The 21051-nt window shown below is 48.8% G+C and overlaps 1 protein-coding gene across 1 annotated transcript in view; it reads left to right on the top strand.

Moving 5' to 3' along the window:
* LOC125751459 (zinc finger protein 536-like) overlaps positions 1-20448 on the top strand; it is a 70740-nt gene extending 50292 nt beyond the window's left edge. Inside the window, exon 5 of the mRNA XM_049030284.1 lies at positions 18312-20448. Coding sequence (XP_048886241.1) covers positions 18312-18439 — 128 coding nt within the window. The 3' untranslated portion in view covers positions 18440-20448. The remainder of the gene's footprint in view (positions 1-18311) is intronic.
* Positions 20449-21051: the final 603 nt, after the last annotated feature.

The following is a 21051-nucleotide window of genomic DNA, read 5'->3' on the forward strand; positions in this document are numbered from 1 at the left end:
GAGAAGACCAGATAACTTTTCCCATGTTGTTATCCCCCCCCCATTCAATTATTCTCCTCCTTATAGAGTATTTGCATTGCTGGAGTCTACAAACTTCAACAATGACGGGTGCTTTGACAAAAAAATATACAAAATACATTTATAATTAACAGACTTTTAGCGTTGTTGTCATCCCACAGACAGTTCCCACTACTTGTGATGTACTTATTATGTTCTCATTTGCAATTCAGGCACTCTGCAGGTAGTCTGGTCCCCCTCCCCCCTCCCCAAACCCCAATCTCTTTTTAGGATGTTTAATTGCATTAAAAGACATAGTCGAAGGAGACGAGGTGTCATCACTTTCCGAAACACAGGCGGGTAACACCTTGTCGGGGCCCCGTCTCGTGTTGTTGACAGGCTCGCGAACAATCGCAATAACAGCACAGCAATATTTCAGCATCAGCTTGCGTTTCCTCTGTCACTGGCCATGACAGGCATTTCAAGGAGAAGCCCTACTGGCAACAGCGGCCCGTCTTAATCACGTCACCGAATCGATGCAGCCCAAGGTGTGGCGTATGACGGCGGGCTTTTAACACTAATGAATCTGTTTTGCATTCAGCACGTTCCGTTTTTTTCTCTCCCCCCCCCCCCCTTTTTGACAAAAGAAAAACCCACTCGTTAATTTGAAAAAAAAAACAACATTCAGCAAGTTTATCAAAAGTCTGAAAGAACAAACTGCCGGCGAAAAGGAAAAGTTGTCCAGAAGTCTGTCGATTTACATGAAATACAAGGAGAAAAAAAATGAAAAGCGGGGAAATAAAAAAACAAGGCCGGTGACGGCTTATTTGAAGTTATCGTCTTTGTCTTAATCTGTTAATGTGATGATGATGAAACAGAGTGGATGCACCGTTAGCTAACTGGCCCATCTGCCTTATTAATAACGTCTCATCCTGATTATTTACTTACCGTGCGTCAGCCTCGGATACCAAAAGCGGCCGAGATAGCCCTTGATTTAGTCAGTTCAACACGATCGCGCCTAGATGTTGTACATAAGATGCGCTTCGTTCATTAAAAAAGACCTGTAATATCATAAGGGAGTGTTTAAACTGCCGGCAATTGACAAGGTGCTATGACAAAGTTAGCTTCACAGGAGCTATTTACCTTGACTGTGAATCGTGCCATTGATCCCCAGCGCACCGGAGAAAATCACAACGATTATAAACACACGTCCATATGGGGGGGAGTAACAGTTAAGTATGATAAATGACTATTGATGCAGGACTTGCAATAGTAATGGTGGTTAAAAAAAAAAGTCGGTTTAAATATTTGAAATGATACGGTTTTGTGTCGGAGCAGGGGAAAAAACAATAGATGGCTCCATATAGTCACCTGAGAGCGAAGCAGAATAAGGAGGAATGCGGGAAATAAGAAATGAAAGTGTAAAATTATTATAAACTATAAATGTGAATGATCGCTGAGTCGGTGGCGTGCAGTTTAAAGGCATTATACGTCGCCTTTTGCTTTTTCAGGGAAAACAAGGTTTGACAGTGCGACTCCCTAATGAAAAAAACCATAGAGCAGAAGTGTTTGCTGCCCGTGTTTTTTAATTTGTCTGGGCATATGCAGTTTATTTGCATTTCAAATGGCTGCATTTGAAGCAGGTGGTTAAATGCCAAGATGCGAACTGATGGCAATCACCTCTGCTATACACACCCGGGGAGCGCCACTTGCCTTTGACATTAAAAATAGACCGATAGGAGCAGAGCAGACGCGCAAACCCACCACGAGCCCCCATCCCTCCTCCTCTGCGTGTTTGAACCGCGGCCGTGAGGCGCGCTCCTGTGACGGCGCATGCGCGGCTCGGCGGACTGCGGTGGCATCGAGCGGCGTGGGAGCGGGGCTCAGGAAATAAGAGAAAAGACAAAGAAACTAAAGTAAAAAGAAGAAGAAAAAAAAATCTGTGCTGTAAAGTTCCGGATTTATGTGTATGGGTATATGTTCTGGCCCAGCCTGACTCAAGATTCTGCTTTCATCACATTATTTTCATTCCTGTAATTTACAGTAAATCCACTAGTTGTCAATCACATATTAAAACTCAAAATTTATGACAGGCGGAAACAGCTGCCTCTACATTTACCGCAAGGCCACTCTAAAATATTAAACGCACACCACTGCCACCGGCTGGGGTATATGTGTGCTCTCATCTGATTTTTATTAAACATTACAGCTTAAAAAATGCTTCTATACTTAACGGAGGAAGAAAATGAAAGAAAATAAGAGCAGAAAAAGCGCAAGTGTCTTTTGGTGGTTTCAGAATCTCACTGGGGTGTCCCGAAGGAGAGCTGGTTTAGGACTGAAGGGTCTGGAAAGCCTCACAAATCATATTATTCCTTTAAACGGTGATTTGATGTACGTTTCCCAGGGATAGCGCTGAGATGTCGCAGGGGTGGGCTGAGGTTCCGCTCGGGTTTTGCGAGGACGCCTGCTGGCAGATATCCTGTGCAACAAAACACCAGTCAGTCAAGGGAAAGACTTACAGCCGGTGTCAGAGGTAAACAGTTACGGCATGGTGAGTCATCATTTGGAGCTGCATCAGGCAGATCTTCTCCCCATCCTAATAGGTAGTTTCCCATCCTTCATTTTTTAAAAATCCTTTTTTTTTGAAGCACCATGAGAAATTCCGTTAATCTGATCTAATTTGGAATCTGTAATTATAAAAAAATACGTTACTATGATATATATATATATATATATATATATATATATATATAGAAATTTTCTCTCATCAGTCCTGTTCAATGAGAGGTCCTTGAAAACACTAGCCAGTAATTTTGATGATTAGACTTATTCAAAAGCTTGCATATATTTGGATACAAATATGAATTTTCTAATTTATATAAATAGCATTGTACTTTGATTTAGAGCCTGATTCTCTTGCACATTTCTGCAGTGGTCTGTGCATGTTTTATATGTGTGTAATATATGCATAATACTTTTTCCCTCTATACATTTGTACACACAGGACATACTGTATGTGTTTTTTTCAGTTAAACAGATGAAATGATCTCCCCTCATCTCTTTCCTCTTTTTTCTCTTCCTCTCATTCCCTCACTTCATCCTCAGAGGAGGGGTAGGAGCCACAGGTGTGTTGCAATAATTACATGTACACTTAGAAAATAATGCCAGCTTAACATTTAATAACTTTACACGGCCTCCGCCAGCCCCCCCCCACCCCCCACACACACACACCCCGGTATCCAGCAGAAGCCCAGTGATAAGGAAGTCTGAATCTTATCCGATATCCCCTAACTTAATCATATGGCTCTTAAGAGTAGGGCAGAAACAGCTGGGCCACAGTAATGTGCGTGCAATATGTGTGTAAGACGATACGCTTTAATTCTGAGCCACTTTAAAGCAGCGACAAAATCTGTTTATACAAAGACATTAAAAATGCCTGTTAACTCTCTCATTTCCGCCACAAACGGCGGACATCTGCTTGGCCTCGTCTCGGGTCGGATTATTTGCCCGGGCTGGGCTTTGTGTCCGCGTGACGCCTGCTGTGTCACGCCTTCCTCTGGAGGCCCGAGAGGGCGGCAACTATCCGTATGCTTCGAAGCGGAGACGCTGCGGCCTTCACCCATCCGCGGCCTCCGTCCGCCGCCTCCGTTTCCGGGAGACCGGCCCACGTTTTGTGTTTTTTCATTGGGAATGATGCTGGGGTAAGAAAAAAAAAGGTTTGGTTCTGTCATGCCACGTGCAGTGATTTTGGACCGGTATCATTGAGCATGTCGCCAGTGGGTGCTGCCAGGCGCTGAAAAAGGGTTTCGGGGGGTGGGGGGGAATGCGGGGGGCTGTAAACTTCAAAAGGCCCCCGACTCAAGATGCCGCTGGCCCAGACCAATCCCCAGATGCTTTCGCTCAGCCCTTGCTCTCTCTCTCTCTCTCTCTCTCTCTCTCTCTCTCTCGCTCTCTCTCTCACTTGCCCTCCCCCTTTCCGTATGTCTGTGGTGATATACTCGGAGTGAGGATATCAAAGTAACACTGTCTGTATAGACTTCAAACCGAGCCTCTCCGTCAGCCCCCATAACATCCGCTGAGCAGCGGAAGAGCACGGCTCAAGTGGAATATTTGATCTGTCCTCTTCAGGAGGATCAACAGTCAAAAATGCCGGCAGAAGTTAATAATGGGGGGGGCGGGGGGGGGGGGGTGGCAGGATAGAGGGGTGGGCTGGGGGGGGTGGGTCGCCATAATATGAAAGCACAGCGAGCACCAGCCATGTCCAACCTGCCTTTCTTTTCTGGAAAAGTCTGTGTCCGGCATCTAAACGGGTCCAGCCTTTCTGCAGTACTTACAGAGTTTTCCAGATTAATCTGGGGGGGCAAATCATTTTACTGGCTTTAATCAAAGTGCCCAGGGCCCTGGGATGAACTGTCAAAAGCAGGGAATTTATGGAACGGCCCTTAGTCTTGATTTACAGATTTCCATTTCTGCGTGAAATAAACAGGATCTGCTGTGTATGTACAGATGACGGCAGCGGTGCCCGGCTGTCATGGCTAAATCACTCTGGAGTTATATGACCCTCCCAGATATATACATCCTCTGATTTTCATTTCACTGAAGCTACATTTGCTTGCTTGTATACAAACTGAAATCTCTTTTTTGGCCCTTTTGTTTTATAAATACGCTTCTTCTTGTTTATAAATTAAAATAATTTTTCTGTCTCACTGTATAAATAGAATAGAAATACACTAGTAAGCACAGCGATTGCTGTGCCTGCTTTTGAGGACAGCCCGATGACTGGCTTCATTAAGCCTTTTCTGGCCAGGAGAACAAGGCCCTGCTGGAGCACAGGAGAATGTGTGAGCATCTGTCACTGTGGCTGGCACTGAGAGGCAGCCCAGGGCTAACATGGCAGTGTCTAACCCAAAGCGACACCCCATTGGCTGCAGGGGCAGGGGGCGTGGCCGAAGTCCCAGAGCCCGCCCTCCCATATTAGACATATGGAGAATAATCGCGCATGTAACTATGGTGTATATCACCATTTGAATGTCATTTTTTCTGCCTTGAAAGGTGTTGGCTGCACTCATTTGAGTCGCCATTATCACTTCCCCCTACACCCCCCCCCCCCCCCCCCGGCCCATGGACTGAGAGCTTCAACCTGCTGACCAGTACAACCCCACAGGTAACCCAGGCAACCCCTTCCCACAGTGGCTGTAACGAGGACGTTGGTGACGATCTACATAAAACACCCTCACTGCTAATCACCTTATATCACCTGATCCCCCCCCCCCCCCCCCAAGTTGTACTATTATCTAATTATATTAATGACATTTACCCGCTCAGGCCGTGGCTTAGCCTGTGAAGGTGCTGAGGTGGCCAGTCGCTAAACCCAGTTTGGGAATGAAATTAGTTCATTTCTATGTTCATTTCTATGAGGGAATCTCTAATCCCAACATGATGACCTTAACCCCTAACCTTAACTGTAAGTAACCAAACACAAAAAGCATTTTTACTTTTTTGAGTGCATTCACCTTTGTGGGGATTTACCTTTGTCAAAATAACAGGTTTTTATCACGTTCGTTCCCTACAATGTAATATAAACCTAATCCACACACACACACACACACAATGCAAATGGTGCCTCATAGCTGGACAAGTGGATTGCCAATCCCACCCTGGTTCATCCGCACGTTTATCTCGCAGTGATATAACACTGGCCGATTTGCGGCCTAATGCTCGACATTGCCGCATACGGCTGTGCCGCACGGCGCTGTCTCCGTTCCAGCCTCTTGCACTGACCGAGGTTCAGCTGAAATCGGACCTCAGTGTCGCGAAGTGAGAAAAGCAGCCTGTGGTGGCACTGATGGGAAGGGGAAGAGAGGGGCAGCAAAGGAAAAGCAGTTTGAACAGACTCATGAGGACAGAGATGGAGACCGGCGCTGGTGGAAGGGAAGGAGGGGCGGGGCTATTCTGTCTGTCATCTCTAAAGACAATTTCCTTTCTCAGAGCGGTCTCGCAGGGTAATCATTAAAAAGGAGTGGGGGGGGGGCTGCTATGCCAAGTCGTTTCTGCCATAAACAAACAAACAATTTAATTAATTTCAATTGCACACGGGGTGGGGGGGTGGGGGGTATTTTTTAAACAGATGTCCAAGCGGGAGCTGAAAGGCGAGCATTTTGCCATCTACATGTGTTAAGTGACACTGATAGACAGCGGAATCCTTAATAATTCAACGTTCCTCAATAATTTGTTTTCTCTAAAAGCGAAAATCTAGCTCTTTGACAAGGTTATGATTACACGAAATCCACGAGTTCCCCCGTCACGATAACAGACGTGTGGCGTATTTATTTGTTTTCCCTGTGACTCTTATTTATTTATTTGTGTGTTTGATCGCCCGTCTCTGTCCTGGACGTGTAATTAATAGGGTGATCCGCAGACGGGGCTCACGGCAGCTTGAGTCGTACGAATCGTCCTCCTTTGTGAGCAATCAGATGGTTAAAACGGCAAGACAAAAGCAGTTGGGTGGGGGGGCTGGGGGGAGGGAACGCAGATAGGGGACTTTGCAGTTTCAGATCAAAATGACGCGCGTAAGTAAGCCTCAACTGACCAGAAAAGATTCGCTTCTCCCTGTTAGACACGTAATGGAGTCGTTTAGCTAGTCAGCGTAGGTTCCGTGGGAGCGCACCATGCTTCATTACTGGGTTCGAATGAGCACAGCTTTACGTTTACACCAGAAACTATTCAGGGCAAATTAATGTTTTTATTGTCTAGTTAAAACGTTCCTCTTACGCATAAAAGATGAGTTTGGCCTAAAGGAAACTGGACCTTGGGGGGGGGTTTCTATAAAACAGCCTGCGAAAATGAAATTTGAACCTGGATACTCGCTTTGTTTGTTTGTTAATAAATTGTGTACTGTGATACATGAGAACCCCCCACATCATCAATGACCCTGGTCCGTCGGGTTGGAGAAGCCCGATACGGTAACCTGGTTAGGGGTGGATTATGGACTGAAATTGGAGAAGCACATGCTAATCATTACACCCAGCACACTAATGATGGGATCACTTTGCATACACCTCTGGAACATGCCACGTGCTCAGGTCACCTTTAACCCTCACCCTCCCCCCCCCAGGAACACGCTGTAATGCCATAACCAGCATCCAGGGATGTGCGTTTAAGTGAGGACCATGCTGCTGTCACTGCAAGCTTTAAGCTTTCGCCTGTGCGTTGCTTGGTTCTCTTGCGGTTACCATGGAAGCTTAGCATTCCTCAGTCACCTCCTCCGATCCCATCATGCCCCCAGCTGCCCCGGTTCTGCCAGTGCATTCCTCAGACAGGTTGCACTCCCCCTCAATCATGACACTGGTGTTCTGCACAACCAGCCTCTAATGAGCAATGACCCCCCCCTCCCAGTGCTGTATTTTAACAGAGGACAGGTTGAAGTATCTGGGGTCCGCGTGTCGGCCCTCCTTGTGTCGTCTGTGCTTTGAGGCAGGGGGCGCTCTTGCATGGGATCCTGTGCAGCTCTCCTCTGAACTCTCGTGGCTCAGGGTGTGCTCCTGTCCCATGCCGATAAGCCAGATGTGTAACGAACACTCTCTTTTGGCACAAGTACCTCTTTTTGTGGTGCACTTGTTTATCACCAGGAAATAACAAGCAGAGCGCGGCGAGAGCATCGTGATGACATACGGGCCACGTCTTTGGTTCAGCTCATCATGGGCTACCTGCTCTGCTTCCCAGACCACTCCTTCTCAAACAGGAGAAGACGCGACACTCGTTCTGTCAAGTCTCTCACAACACTGCGTTTCTCAGAGTCGGAACTGGAGAGCGCCCTCTGCCCTTTGTCAGATCAGCGCGTCCTTCTGCCAGGAGTGAAGGGAATGAAAGTGTTCACAGATCAGTCTGAAGTAAGCAAAGAGTGAATCAGAAAGAGGTCAGCTGACTGATGCCCTTAGAAGTACTGGCACTTTCTAACTAGAGTCTGAATGAAAAATGAATGGCTGTGCGAGTGTGTGTGTGTGTGTGTGTAGATTATGTTTATATTACATTGTGGGAACCATTTTTCAGGTCCCCACAAGGATATGTGAATGCAGTCAAACTAAAAATGCCCTCTTGCACTCCTGTATTTTATTTGGTTATTTATGGTTAAGGTTAGGGCTGGGTAGGGGTTAGGGTTCTCCCCATAGAAATGAATGGAGAGTCCCCACAAAGATATAATTACAATCCTGTGCGCGTGTGTGTGCGTGTGCATGTGTGTGCGTGTTTGTGTGTCATTTCAGCACCGGTCACATGACCCACGTGTGACAGGCAGCTCCGCAGCTGTAAAAGCAGTCCGACAGATCGGCTGCCCTGGGAGCGCGGAGGGGACTCCTGTCGCTGGACAGTTAAACTTTAATAATGTCACCTTGTGAATACAAACCTGAAGTGCAGATCAGTATGGATTTGTTGTCCGAATGGGCTCTGTGCGTCCCGTACAGTGACTGGAACCCGAATGAGGGAAGGGGTCCGCGGCCAGGTTGCCTGACGTCTGCCTGCCCCACTCCCCCTGCCCATTTGCGTTCTCTCACTCCCACACCTGCCGTTCCTTGAGACTCACTCTTTAAACTTTTATAATTACTTTTTAGGAGGTAATGGTGTAAAATTACCACTCTAGATTGAACAATAGGCTTCCATTATGCTACCTTGTCTGTGTTTTGTTTTTTTTTTGACGGTCGCTGTTTTCAGCGGGGTGGACAGCGTGTGAAGCGTGTGGGGGGGCCGTTATCACACCCATCAGACCGAATCTCCCGATTCGCTTTGTTAAATGCGCTGGCCCCCGCTCGACCTAGCCCCCCACCCGCCCCGCGCGGCGCGCGAGCACTGCGGCGTATAGGGGAATCTTTCGATAAATCAATGTGACTTTAAACGCATTTCCCCTGTGGCGTCATTGACCTGATAAGAACTGCTAATCTCTTTTGAGGCCATCGCAGTGCTTTGAACAGAATCTAGTTCACATCTATCAGCAAGGTTATTTGTCAATGACTTCTAATCCCAGGTATATTTTTCTGGTTTTATATTAGAAATGGCTGATCGTTCTCATCTCTGAAGTTTCCTCGGCTGGGAAGAAGGATAGAGCCTGAGCAAAAACTATATTATCAGCGCAACTACCTGGGAAATGAAGGGAAGTGTACAGAAAATGGGAATGGTGGGGAATTTATATAAGATCCATCCATCCATCTTCAGTAGCACTTATCCGGTACTGGCCTGGAGTCCATCCCAGACAGCATAGGGCATGAGGCAGGGGACACGCCAGACTGGGTGCCAGTGGATCTCATATAGGATGAAATATAGAAGTAGCGATTGCAGTGGGTCTTCAGGCGGCCTGCAGGGATGGGGCCTGACAGGGCTGACGGATGGAGGGGAGCGGGTCTGGACGGGCCCTGCTTCTGGTCCAGCACCAGGCTTTGAGGTGTGTGCGGCCCGATGTCCGTATGGCGCTGGAACTCATCATGCCGGGTCTAACCGAGCTTCCCGAAGCACATGACCCCGTTCTGGATGAGCAGTTGGAAGACGAATGGATGAATAGATGGGTGGCACATGTGCCTTTCAGTAAAGGCGTGTGCTGATCTAATACATATGAAGTGAAAATTCCCGGACTATACCAGAAGCACGGTGTGCATGACCCTATTTTTCCATCCATCCATCCATCCATCTATCTGTCCGTATGTCTGCCCGCCCACCCATCAATCTATCTATCTATCTATCTATCTATCTATCTATCTATCTATCTATCTATCTATCTATCTATCTATCTATCTATCTATCTATCTATCTATTGCCTCAGTGCCCCTCTTTCCATCACGTGAGGATCCCGCTCTCTCTCTCCCTTAAGGAGACTCATACATACAAGGACTCACACAGATGAGGAGTCCTAGCGGAACATTCTCCCGGCGGCTGCCTGTGAACGCGCCCGCGGGTAAACAACCGCTAAACACGAGAACATCGCGCAAGACGCTCTGCTGCCTGTTTACCTGAGAAGGACAGCACTCTTAAGCTCAGAGCTCAGACCTGCTGGCAGAGTCGCTGGATCCTAGAGGGACGCACACCTTCAGATAAAGAGAGAAAACTGCGGGGGAGGGCCGCGACGCCAAGCGCTTTGATACGTCGGGTTCCTTCCGTGGTGGCGGCGAGACAAGTGCAGACGCCTGTCGTATCTGTCAGCCCGGATCAGACGCCAGGCCCCAGAAGAAGAGCCTTCATCTCGCGCTGCTGTCTACGGCTGCACCGCGCCAGCACACACTAGCCTTAAGTGGTTTGCCCGGCGCGTAAACGGTTTGACATCACGTCACTAACAACAGCGTAGCATCGCGAGACGAGCAAACACGAGAGTAAACAGGAGGCCGCCTTGGAAATGGAGCACGGCGGAACGCGAGCGGCGCGGGGGGCATCGCTGCCATTTCCTCTTCCTTTTTGAGCAAGACGTCAGAGCAGGTGTCTGCTTAGCGTAGCTTCAAGCACATGGGCTACGTGGGGGGGGGGGGGGGTTGTATGAATAATGTAAATTGGGGCAAAGGTCCTTGTCACCAGAATGGGAGCCATAAGCAGGGGTGGCCTTAACAGGAGAGTGCGCCTCTTTCTGGGAGGGGGGGCGGTCAAAAAAATACACCTGCCCCCTGTGTCTCCAGAGGCCAACATGGGTGGCCTTCATAGGACATGGCCCCAAAATCAGCAGGGAGGAGGAACTGGGACATGCGCCCTCTAGTGTGATCGCCACAACATTACACCCACATATTAGGGTGAGAAAAGTGCAGCAGGCATTAGTAAAATATGGTGCATAACCCCCCCCCCCACCCCATTATAACTGACTTCCGTTGTTCTCACCCTCCCCCGAAAAAGATGGCCTGCGATCTTAGGGTGATGCTTAAGGTGCGTTCTCTATGCTAAGGGGGGCTTTCTGTAACTGAGACCCATCGATATCTTCTCCCAGAGAGAGCCACACCCCAGTTTTGGAGAACAATCTCTTCCCCTGTTAAAAGTGACTCAGATGCCACAGAACGCAGACCCTCTGCCAGTTACCCACCAAGCTTTATCCACACTCCGCCATAAAAAAACCATAATCGATCATTTCGGTCGGCTGCCCCCCCCCCCCCCACCGGCGACTCGTAATGAAACGGGGACCTGCAAGCTTTGTCTGTCATAATTATCCTGTTAAGCAACCCTTGGACTCCCCTGAGAATATCTTAACGGGAGATTTTAAATTAGAATGGGATAGAAACGCATACAGTAAGGAGTATCCTGTTTTAATTTACATAATCATTCCCCTGCTTTTTGTCCTGCCTTATATATGGAATGCTAATTCTGTTTTCTTTTCCGCATGTTAGATGATGCTATTCTTCCGGAATTTTTCTCCCCCTATTTTTTTTCCCAAGCACCCCTGCTGCCTTGAGCCGCAGAAACAAAAGCCGACGGCTGTGGCGGGGCTGTTGCGCGTCAGCGTTGCTGTAAAGCAGTGCGATCTTAATTGAGATCCAGTAGGTGTAAGTGGCAGATGTTATGCTGGTAACTACGAATCACTGGAGACCAGGCGATCGGACCGAAAGCGCATGGAAAACAAAGCCAGGTGCTCCGGGTTTTTCCGTCGTCGCATGTCAACTGAGAGGAGCCTTAATCCGCAAGAGATCAGCACGGGATGAGGAACAGGACGGCTTCGTGTCCAACCGTCTCCCTGCTCCCTAAGTCGTTTCACTCATTAAGTGCGGCTGTAATGAAGAGCAGCCTCGCGTCTGTCTTTCCTTAACACCGTTTTGTTGTGCACCTGAGTTGTCTTCCGGAAGCTTCTTTTTTAGGAGGTCTTCGAGCCTCGCGGCAACAGAACGGTATGCCAGCTGATCACATGACAGAAGTGCGGTGGTAAACGTTGGATCTGTCAGGCGGGGGGAATCCCACGGCCCGCATAGCGCTCATCTCGCCGGAGCGACCTGATTGAAGTCGTTCTTCTGGATATTACATCATCTCGCTTGGCAGTTCAGGTGTACGACGCCGGTTAATTAAGACGTTCGTTCGTGACCTGAAAAGACTGTCGTCCTTGAAGGCTGGATTTTCTGAGGATAAGTAATTATTTCGGCTCAAAGGGAAGAAAACAACCCCGGCGCTTGTTTTTTTATGAGATTTTTTACATTTATTTCTTGTACCAGGTTTTAAAATTTTAGGCACTAGGTGGTGGAACGAGTGTAGGCGGTGATCTGCCGTCTGGGGCCTGCATTTGCTGTGACGTTCCTCGCTTTGTTATCAGGGCCCCCATCGGTGACATGTCACCGTGACCAGAACACGATTGCCCCGCAGAAGCATAGCTTGATCACGGAGCCATCGAGCAGCAGAGGTTATGCTGCTTGGAGGAAAGGACCAGAAAGTGTATCAGGCCATGTGAGGGAGTGAGACCCGGGGGTTTTCATTAATGAAAATGGCCTATGTGTGCGAGTGGGGTTCAGATAGTGCGCGGAGAGAGTGCGGAGGACTAATGGAGCCGATTTCAATAGGTGCGGGGGTCTAGCCCATGTCCCGGAGACAGAATCGTCCTTGTCTGGTCATCGCAGGTCTTATTTTCACTGTGCGGTCACAGGTCTATTAAAGACCCCCAGACTGCCAGCATATCACCACATCGCTCCTCAAACACAGGGTCCTGGGTTCGAAGCTGACCTTCTGTCCGCTGTCCTCAGCGCTCATCGCTCTGGTTCAGTGTGACTGCCTCTGTCACATACTAAACAAGCCCCGGGTGCTGATCTTTATCATGGCATACTCCGTTCATAGGTGAAGCGACACGGTTCCATTGGAGAAATCCTGCAGGATCCCGCCTAGGCGTCCATGCATCCCCAGGGCATAAGCAGCAGGGCCGCCGCTGCCGTGGAGAAGGGCCCATCACCGCCAGCAGGATGTGCGAATCGCTTGTGTGCGCCCGGGGAAGAGTGCCGCTCACCGTGACTGATTCATATCCAAACCAGAGCTGATGAGCCAAATGACCTCATCTGCACCTGCTGTTATATGGAGCGGGCGAGGAAGAGCCGGTCTGGGCTGGCCGGGCCGAGCCGAGCTGGGCCGGGCCGGGCCGGGCCGACTCCCTCAGAGTCTGGCCTTGACCTCGTGAACGCCAGAGCTTCGGCACCTAATGGTCTTTTTTCACTAAAGCCAGCCTGTGCTGGACCCCTGCGTGTCACAGTAATTTAAGATGCAGTCATTTCGCACATTCCAACGCTGCCGCCACCATTATGCGCCATTGTTAGCGAATAAAGGCCGTATTCTGTTCCCCGCGATGAAGGACAGAAGAGGCCTCAGTCTGATCTACTGAACGAATCAGTCTGGATTATGTCAGCTGAGAAGAATTGCGGAGTGGACTCGCCAACGGACAGAGGGATGTGTTAGAAATGTCTCCGGGGGTTCAGATGGTACCTCGTGGGGATGGGATGTAGGGACAGGGATGCGGGACAGGAGAATGGGGACATGGATGTGGTGGCAGGGGTGTGAGGATACGGGGATGAGGGACAGGAGAATGGGGACATGGATGTGGGGGCAGGGGTGTGAGGATACAGGGACGAGGGACAGGAGAATGGGGACATGGATGTGGGGGCAGGGGTGTGAGGATACAGGGACGAGGGACAGGAGAATGGGGACATGGATGTGGGGGCAGGGGTGTGAGGATACGGGGATGAGGGACAGGAGAATGGGGACATGGATGTGGGGGCAGGGGTGTGAGGATACGGGGACGAGGGACAGGAGAATGGGGACATGGATGTGGGGGCAGGGGTGTGAGGATACGGGGATGAGGAACAGGGATGGGGGGATGGTGATGGGACATGGAGACTGGGACAAGGTTATGGGGACATTAGGGACGCAGATCCAGGGATGAGGTGATGGGGATAAGGAGCCCTGGCTCGCTCCTCTTATTTTATTATTTTCTGGCACCAATTATCGTTTCAGCAGAAATGATTAGGAGATCAAATGGAAAACGAGTGTCATTTCCTTCCATTAATGCTGGGGCCATGACAGCCGTCCGGACTGTGGGAACAGAAGGGGAGAATAATGGGGAGGGGGTTAAGGGGGTGGAGGGGGGGTGGCCGGAGTCGTAGAGCTATTCATTTGGAAGGACCATAGAGGGTCTCTTAGAGACAGCAGGTGCCCCTCACATTGTCAGACACAGGGGTGGGATCTGATGTCAGCGTGTCAAGTTCAATCCCCAGCCGTCTCCCAGCATCCCGGGGCTGCAGACCCGCTCTGCTTCCTGCCTGGTTCATTTGTGGGACAAATCCATCCATCAGGTTCCGGGGTCGCAACGGCAAGCCTGAACTTCCCCGGGTTGTGCTCCCTTTGCTTTTTGGTGAAAAACACTAAGGGGAGATCCGATGTTAATCGATTATTGTCTAAGAGGTCAGAGGCTGAAATGATCTGCATGGTACCACACTGCACCATCTGGCGAGGGACGCTCCACACTGAGCCATGTCACTGTGAGAAGAGTTTCGGGCTTATGTCCTAGGGTGTTTGCTATACCTCATCAAGGGGAATCACCTCCACCTGATGCGATCCAGCTCCTCTGTACCATCCAGGGTCAGTCCGTGGGGTTAATTGCCATGAAAATCACATACAGCCCTGTGGCCTGTCCTGCCTGGGATGGATGGATGGATGGATGGATGGATGGATGGATCTGCCAGATAGGGATCGCCCTCAGATGACAATGCCTCGGTTTTGCGAGTGATTCCCACAGAAGCTGAACTGCATGCTCTGAGAGGAGGGAGCGAAAGGGTTGGGGGTGGGGAGCATGGGGGGGGGCTCTTCCAGTCTTTGTGAAATGTAGCGACCGGTATTCGTAAACATCCTGTATTCATTAAAAGCGTCTAAAAATATGTCCCCATGCACTTCCTGTTACCCGGGCTGGGCCCCTATTTACATATTTATAAATACTGCGTGTACAATAAGAGGTATCCCGCCAAAAACAACACTTTCTTAATGTCACCGGATAGCTGGGGGGGAACAGGGACCTCAAAGACGCTCCAGAAGCTGGTGTTCAGTAAGAGAAGAAGAGAGGAGGGGAGAGGAGGAAGGCAGTGCGAGAAGGCAAGATGGGGAGGCAGTTCAGGGAGGCGGGGCAGGGAGGCGGGGCAGGGAGGCAGAGAATGGAGACAGAGAGGGGGAGTGGAGCAGGGAGGTAGGATGGGGGGCAGAGCGGAGAGACAGAGAAGGGAGGTGTAACAGGAGCGTGGAGCAAGGAGGCAGGGTGGGGGGTGGAGTAGGGAGGCAAGGCATGGAGGCAGTGCTGGAAAGCAGGGTGGGGATGGAAGGGGGCCCAGAGCGGGGAGGCAGAGAAGGGAGGTGGAGGGAGGGTAAACCGAGGAGGCAGTGTAGGGAGGTAGGGTGGGGGGGCAGGTCAGGGAGACCAGACGGGGAGACAGAGTGGACAGGCAGCGCAGGGGGGGCAGAGTGGGAGTGTGGAGCAGGAAGGGGGGTTAGAGCAGGGAGGCAGGGCAGGAAGGCAGAGAGGGGAGATGGAGTGGGAGGCGGAGAGGGGAGAAGGAGTAGCGGAGGTGGAGCAGAGAGGCAGGATGGAACCTCCTTTTATGTTCTCCCCGTTTTACTTTTGTTTCTCCTGACTGTGTCAGTCACCTGAAATCACTGATCAGAGTCCCACTGAAAGGCCCACTGAAAACACACGGTCAGACTGAAGCACTCTGTCTGGGCTGTTTATCTTGGCGATGGGGGGAGGGGGTCACACTGAACCAGAGCCATGAACAATGAGAGCAGCAGACAGAAGGTCGGCGTCGAACCTGGGACCCTGAGTGTGTGAAGCCGACACAGAGCTCTCAGCTGTGTCAGCTACACTCGTTAGCCATTGTTAAATTAACCCGGGATATTAATGTGTGGTTCAGAACAAGGGGTCTTTGGAAGACCTGTGAACCCTGGATAGTTTTATCCTCTGAGAAAAATAGCACGTTCTGCCCCTCGGTCACATGTGAAGGACTGTTCTATTGATTTATTAATTTATTCTGCCGTGCATGACGCTACCATTAACATATGATGGATCCCGGAGCTATATTTCCTCATTACCATATGCTTTTCCTTTCTGGGGAGCAGCCTGGGATTTCAGTGTTATCCCACAGCGTGCCAGTAGAGGGCGGCGTCATGTCTTTAACTATGTTGGCTGGTACCGTGCATTGGTTATAGCTCTTATGCTGCTCCCATTGATAAGGCACATTTCTCAAGAAGGAACTCGAGTAACATCATATCTTGTGGAATTTGTGTAAATTCGAAGCACATCAAAATCTCATATATATCAAATAGAATGATTAACATTCAGAAACTACCTAACTGTTTGTGGTTCAGAGAAGACGCAGTGAAAAGGCACATTAGGAACAGTCATACTAAATATCTGAATATATAACTGCACTAGCAGGTTCGAGTTATTAACGAACTAGAAACAAAAGTTTTATCGACGCCTTTAAAAGTCCGTGGAGCAGCCAAGATGTACGCTGGAGCATTTGCTTGCCGTGGAAACTGGGAATGGAGGAAGATTTTAAAAAAAAATCATAAAGTTGCAGAGAAATCTCCTGATTGCAGTGGCAGTTGTTTGGGGAGAGACGAAGGCAGACTCGAATAACGGCAGTCCAGGTGGCTTAGTTAATGAACAGTGAAAGGCAAGTATGCGCCTTAATCTCTAACTTGTTATTCAAAGTTTCTTTAAAGGGAACTTTTCAGAAGCCGCTGTTTCCCGAAAGCTTCAGGATGATATTTTAATTTGAGCCGCTGCTGAGGTCTGGCAATGCTTCCCTAAACCTGGAGGGGGCGCTCTCTCTATGCGGTCCTGAAAACACAGTTTATTCGGATTTGCGTCTATGAAATATACACCGGCGGCAAATGGACATACGTAATGATCGCTATATCGCTCTGGCCGGCTTGGCCTGGTCTGCTTAACATCTAACTAACAACAAGCAAGACGAAGGAGCACAGCTCTGATTGTAATAATTATACTATGAAGTTAGGAACGCAGAAAGCCCCCAAGTGCAGTTTCTTTTGCACCGTTCGTTTCCTCCAGTGTGACATACTGCTAACAGTGCAGAAACAGGAAGTGAATAAATGAGGTGACATGCATTTGATTTACAAATCAATAAGAGCACATCGTTTAATGGTGTTTGCTGCAACGCAACTGCAGTCTGTACTTAGGGAACGGCATGAAAGCTGGGTGACGGAGGCTTATTGCGCCATCTAGTGCTCGCTGTCCTGATATAGCGGGCAGAGCTCACTCTCGACCTGCTGTTTTATCGAAGCGCTTGCATTTTGTTCAGATTTCTCGAGATCGCTACTTAGACATGTTATAATATACATTTCAGAAGAAAAACATATACTTCTCCTCATGTATATTTTAGCCGTCTGTGAATTGGTTTGCAAAACACTGACGTGGTAGGGATTTATCTTAGTTTTACCTATATTTCTCGTTTTAAATAGACGTAAAATATTTTATTTATGTGGCTGTGTGCCAACATGTCTTGCAGTGGCGTTTTAGAGAAATGGTAATGCTGGTTCCACTTCGCAGTTTTGAAATAACTTAGGCTATTCATTTATTCGTTTTATTGTCAAATCACCCTTTGGATGGGATTTCGCAGCTGAAGATCCATTTTATTTTGTTGATTTATTTTTCTTTGTAGCAGAACATAATTACTAATATTCGAATAAACAAATGATTCAGGACTCAGAAGTTCAGTTTTAATTCAGCTTTAATTGTTTGTGATGTGAGGTGTAACAGATGACCAGACTTGCTTGGTAAAGGAGGTTTGTTTTCTTTTTTTTTACTTCCCCGTTTACGGTTGGACGTAAATTTAGCTGTCTTATTTATATATTTACGTAGTCACATATTTTTTATTGTGTATACTGTGATATACAAGGTCAGCTTGCGCAAAAGTACAAGTATCTAGTTTTCCAAATTATCGTACTAGTATAACTACACAAGTAGAGTGGAGTTAACCAACTTGGAATCTTCAATGTTACACCCGGCAACGTACCTCTGGGATTCGCTGCAGCCACTGATTCTGTGTGATGCTGCAGCAGTGTAGATAAGCAGTGTAAATAAGCAGTGTAGTTAAGCAGTGTAGATGTGCAGTGTAGATAAGCAGGGTAGATAAAGGCCTCCAGGTTTGCGGTTTGTTACTTCGCATGTAGACTGTCCCATACAGAGGTGATGTCTCTGGAATTCACACCCCCCTGCAACCCCCACCCCCACAACCCCAGACTCCCACGGCATCCATGTCTGCTGTCTCCACCCTCTCTGCCCGCCCGGGCCGGTGAACACCCCTGTTAACCTGCGCTTTTTCTTTAAGCTGTAGTTCACCCTTGGGTAAGAGAGGACGAGGCTCCCCCCCCACCAGGCCTGCCTGCGACCCCCACCCCCACCCAGGAGTGTCACCTAGTCGACACTGAGATGCAGGAGGACCCTCTTACAGACTAGCGCCCCCCGCTCTGTCTGGCTGGAGAGAGAGGGAGAGAATGACTGTAATCGCTACCCAAGCAACGGAGGAAGAGACCATGATAACAACTTTGTTCAGAACACAGGAGGCAGACACAAGTCTTTTAAGGGAGCGCCCTCTGCTGGGCTGGATCGGTGAGCGTGGGCGGACTGGGCCAGGGCCCGCTGAAGCCCCTCCCCCTTCCTTGTTCCTCTTCTCCTGCTGGTCGCGTCTTCGCTTCTTCTTGTTTCCCTTCTGTGACGCTCTTCCGCCTGCCTGCCCCAATCAGCCTCGCATCCCTTTCTCTCGTGTGGACGTCGCACCACGAGTCCAACCTGGACGGCAGAGAAACTTTCCGGAAAGTCGTGCCTCCACCCACCGCGTGTAGGAGGCTCGTCGCGACCCTTCGGAAGAAGAACCAGATCCTAAGGCTGGAGTCGCAATTTAACCAGGCCGCATCTTTCCCTGCATGGATCAATGCGCCACCTAGGGTAGAATATCCCAGGCCTGACCCGCCCCGCTTCGACATGTCGGACTGAGTTATCTGGCCACTGTGAGGCAGCAGTCGATCTGTTGACAATCCAGCTGTTTTGCAGGACAGGGCCACCACCTTCAGAACAAAGGGCATTACCACGACGGTGCTGCCCGTCACTACGGTGGCACCTGATTGGCCGGTTGCACTTTTTTTGTTGAGCGAACAGTTAACCAATGAGGACTTCAAGGTGCAATGTGACCCAAGTTGTGGGCGTGGCTCAGCGATCTCTCCTCCTGACAGACACAGCGAAATCTAAGCAGTGACTGTTCATATTGTCCACAGTTTGTCCAAATGTAGATTCTGTCGATTCAATGAAAACTCAATGTAATGAAAATTTAAAAAAAAAATGTTGTGAATGTTATAAGAAAAAAAAAATACGCTGAGGTGACCGTAAAAACTAGTTTACAAAGTATTGTCCAAAATAGATAGACATAAAAAAATCTGTAATAAGAAAGTGAGAATCCTACTGGCGTGTGCCCTTTATCTTCCTAACTTCTTGGACTGTAATGTTTCAGATGTTTATGAAATCCTGCCGCCCATCTATGTTGCAAAGTGTTACTGACTACTGAGATGGTTTTGATGTATTTACTTTAAAAACAAAACGTTAAAAAAAAAAAATCTATAAATACAGTTATCGTCTAGCCTTAGATAGTCACACACTGATGCATTCACAGATGTACGTAGTCCTGTAGGTGTAGTAGATGTAGGCTTTGGATGAAAGTGTTCTTTGAGTACTGTACTTTTGCCTTCTACATAAGAAAAAAAAGATTGACAATCTTTTCATGTCCCATGGAAAAAAAATATCCACACGTAAAAAAAAAAAAAAAAAAAAAGACAAACGCTTTTAGCATATATCTTTTTCTCCGAAAGTATTTTGCACTGTGATAGTCTGAGGTGGCATCAGGTGCAGCAGCTACTAACCCAGCTAACTAAGACATGCTGTGTGTCTGTCTGTCCCTTGACATTGTGCAATGTGTCTGTTTCCTGTGACACCCGCCTGGGCTCCTGTCCTTCCTCAAGCCCATATCCGTTTCCCCGGGCGATTCAAAGGACGCCGCTGCGGCAGTGACCGTTGGTATGGGTGGAACTGGGGGCGGAAAATCTGATTGGCCGAGACCATCCAAACCACGCCCACTCTGTCGTTTGTGTACCTAACGGCTCGGCTTGGTCGAAAACCATCCACAGCCAAAAAGCTTAATGCCACCGTTTGGCTCACGTATGGTTAAAAAAGAGACAGGCATGGGTTTTGGGTGGGAAGCACGCTGCCGATTGGGCATTGAGGATGCCTGGAAGAGAGAACCCACCAATCATGGCGAACCTGGGTGCTTCATTGACCAATACAGGCCCGGTTACCTTGCTCCGCCCCGTCTTTCTGACCCTGAACCCTTGGTTGCTGTATTCTCATTGCAGTGCAAGCCCAATGGATGCTTTTTTTGTAACTACTGAACTGTACTTGTAATAAAAATAATATGTAATCAAAAAGATGTGCTACTTGTTTCAATTAAACGTGTCACCTTGACTTTGCTCCCGGGCACATAGAGCATCACGTGTGGTGATGAGTTGACCCAGCCAATAGGGGGAGTCTCCTTTGGGCAGATCTGGATATCTATGTAGAGGGATTCAGCCTCTCTCACTTTCCATCTCATTCATCACTTATGGTCTAACGCTTTACCTCGCCTAAGAGTACAACCGCCGTGACCTCTAGGTTTGTTCATATGTGGTCTGACCATCCACAAACTCTCAGATGGCTGGCAGTAAAAGGTCTGATGAGGTTTTAGGGGGGCTGGTTGGGGGCAGTGGTCCACCATATCCACAGCTTACCGGCTCACATGACCTGCAGAGTTACTCGGTTCGGGACCCATCCGGTTCTGTTCAAATCCACTACTTTGCGGTCTAAGCGACTGTGACCCAGAAAGCACGTCTCCTTCCCCTGGGAAACCACACTGTGGCCAGTCATCCGGTGACCCAAATTAGTCGACAAATCTTCAGCTGGTGACCAGCTGGTGTACCACTGGTAGGGCTGACACTCGCCCCACTGAATTAGTGCAGCGAAATACCGTGAACACACACACCTGCACA

The sequence above is a fragment of the Brienomyrus brachyistius genome, chromosome 11, assembly GCF_023856365.1.
Source record: "Brienomyrus brachyistius isolate T26 chromosome 11, BBRACH_0.4, whole genome shotgun sequence".
Lineage (NCBI taxonomy): Eukaryota > Metazoa > Chordata > Actinopteri > Osteoglossiformes > Mormyridae > Brienomyrus > Brienomyrus brachyistius.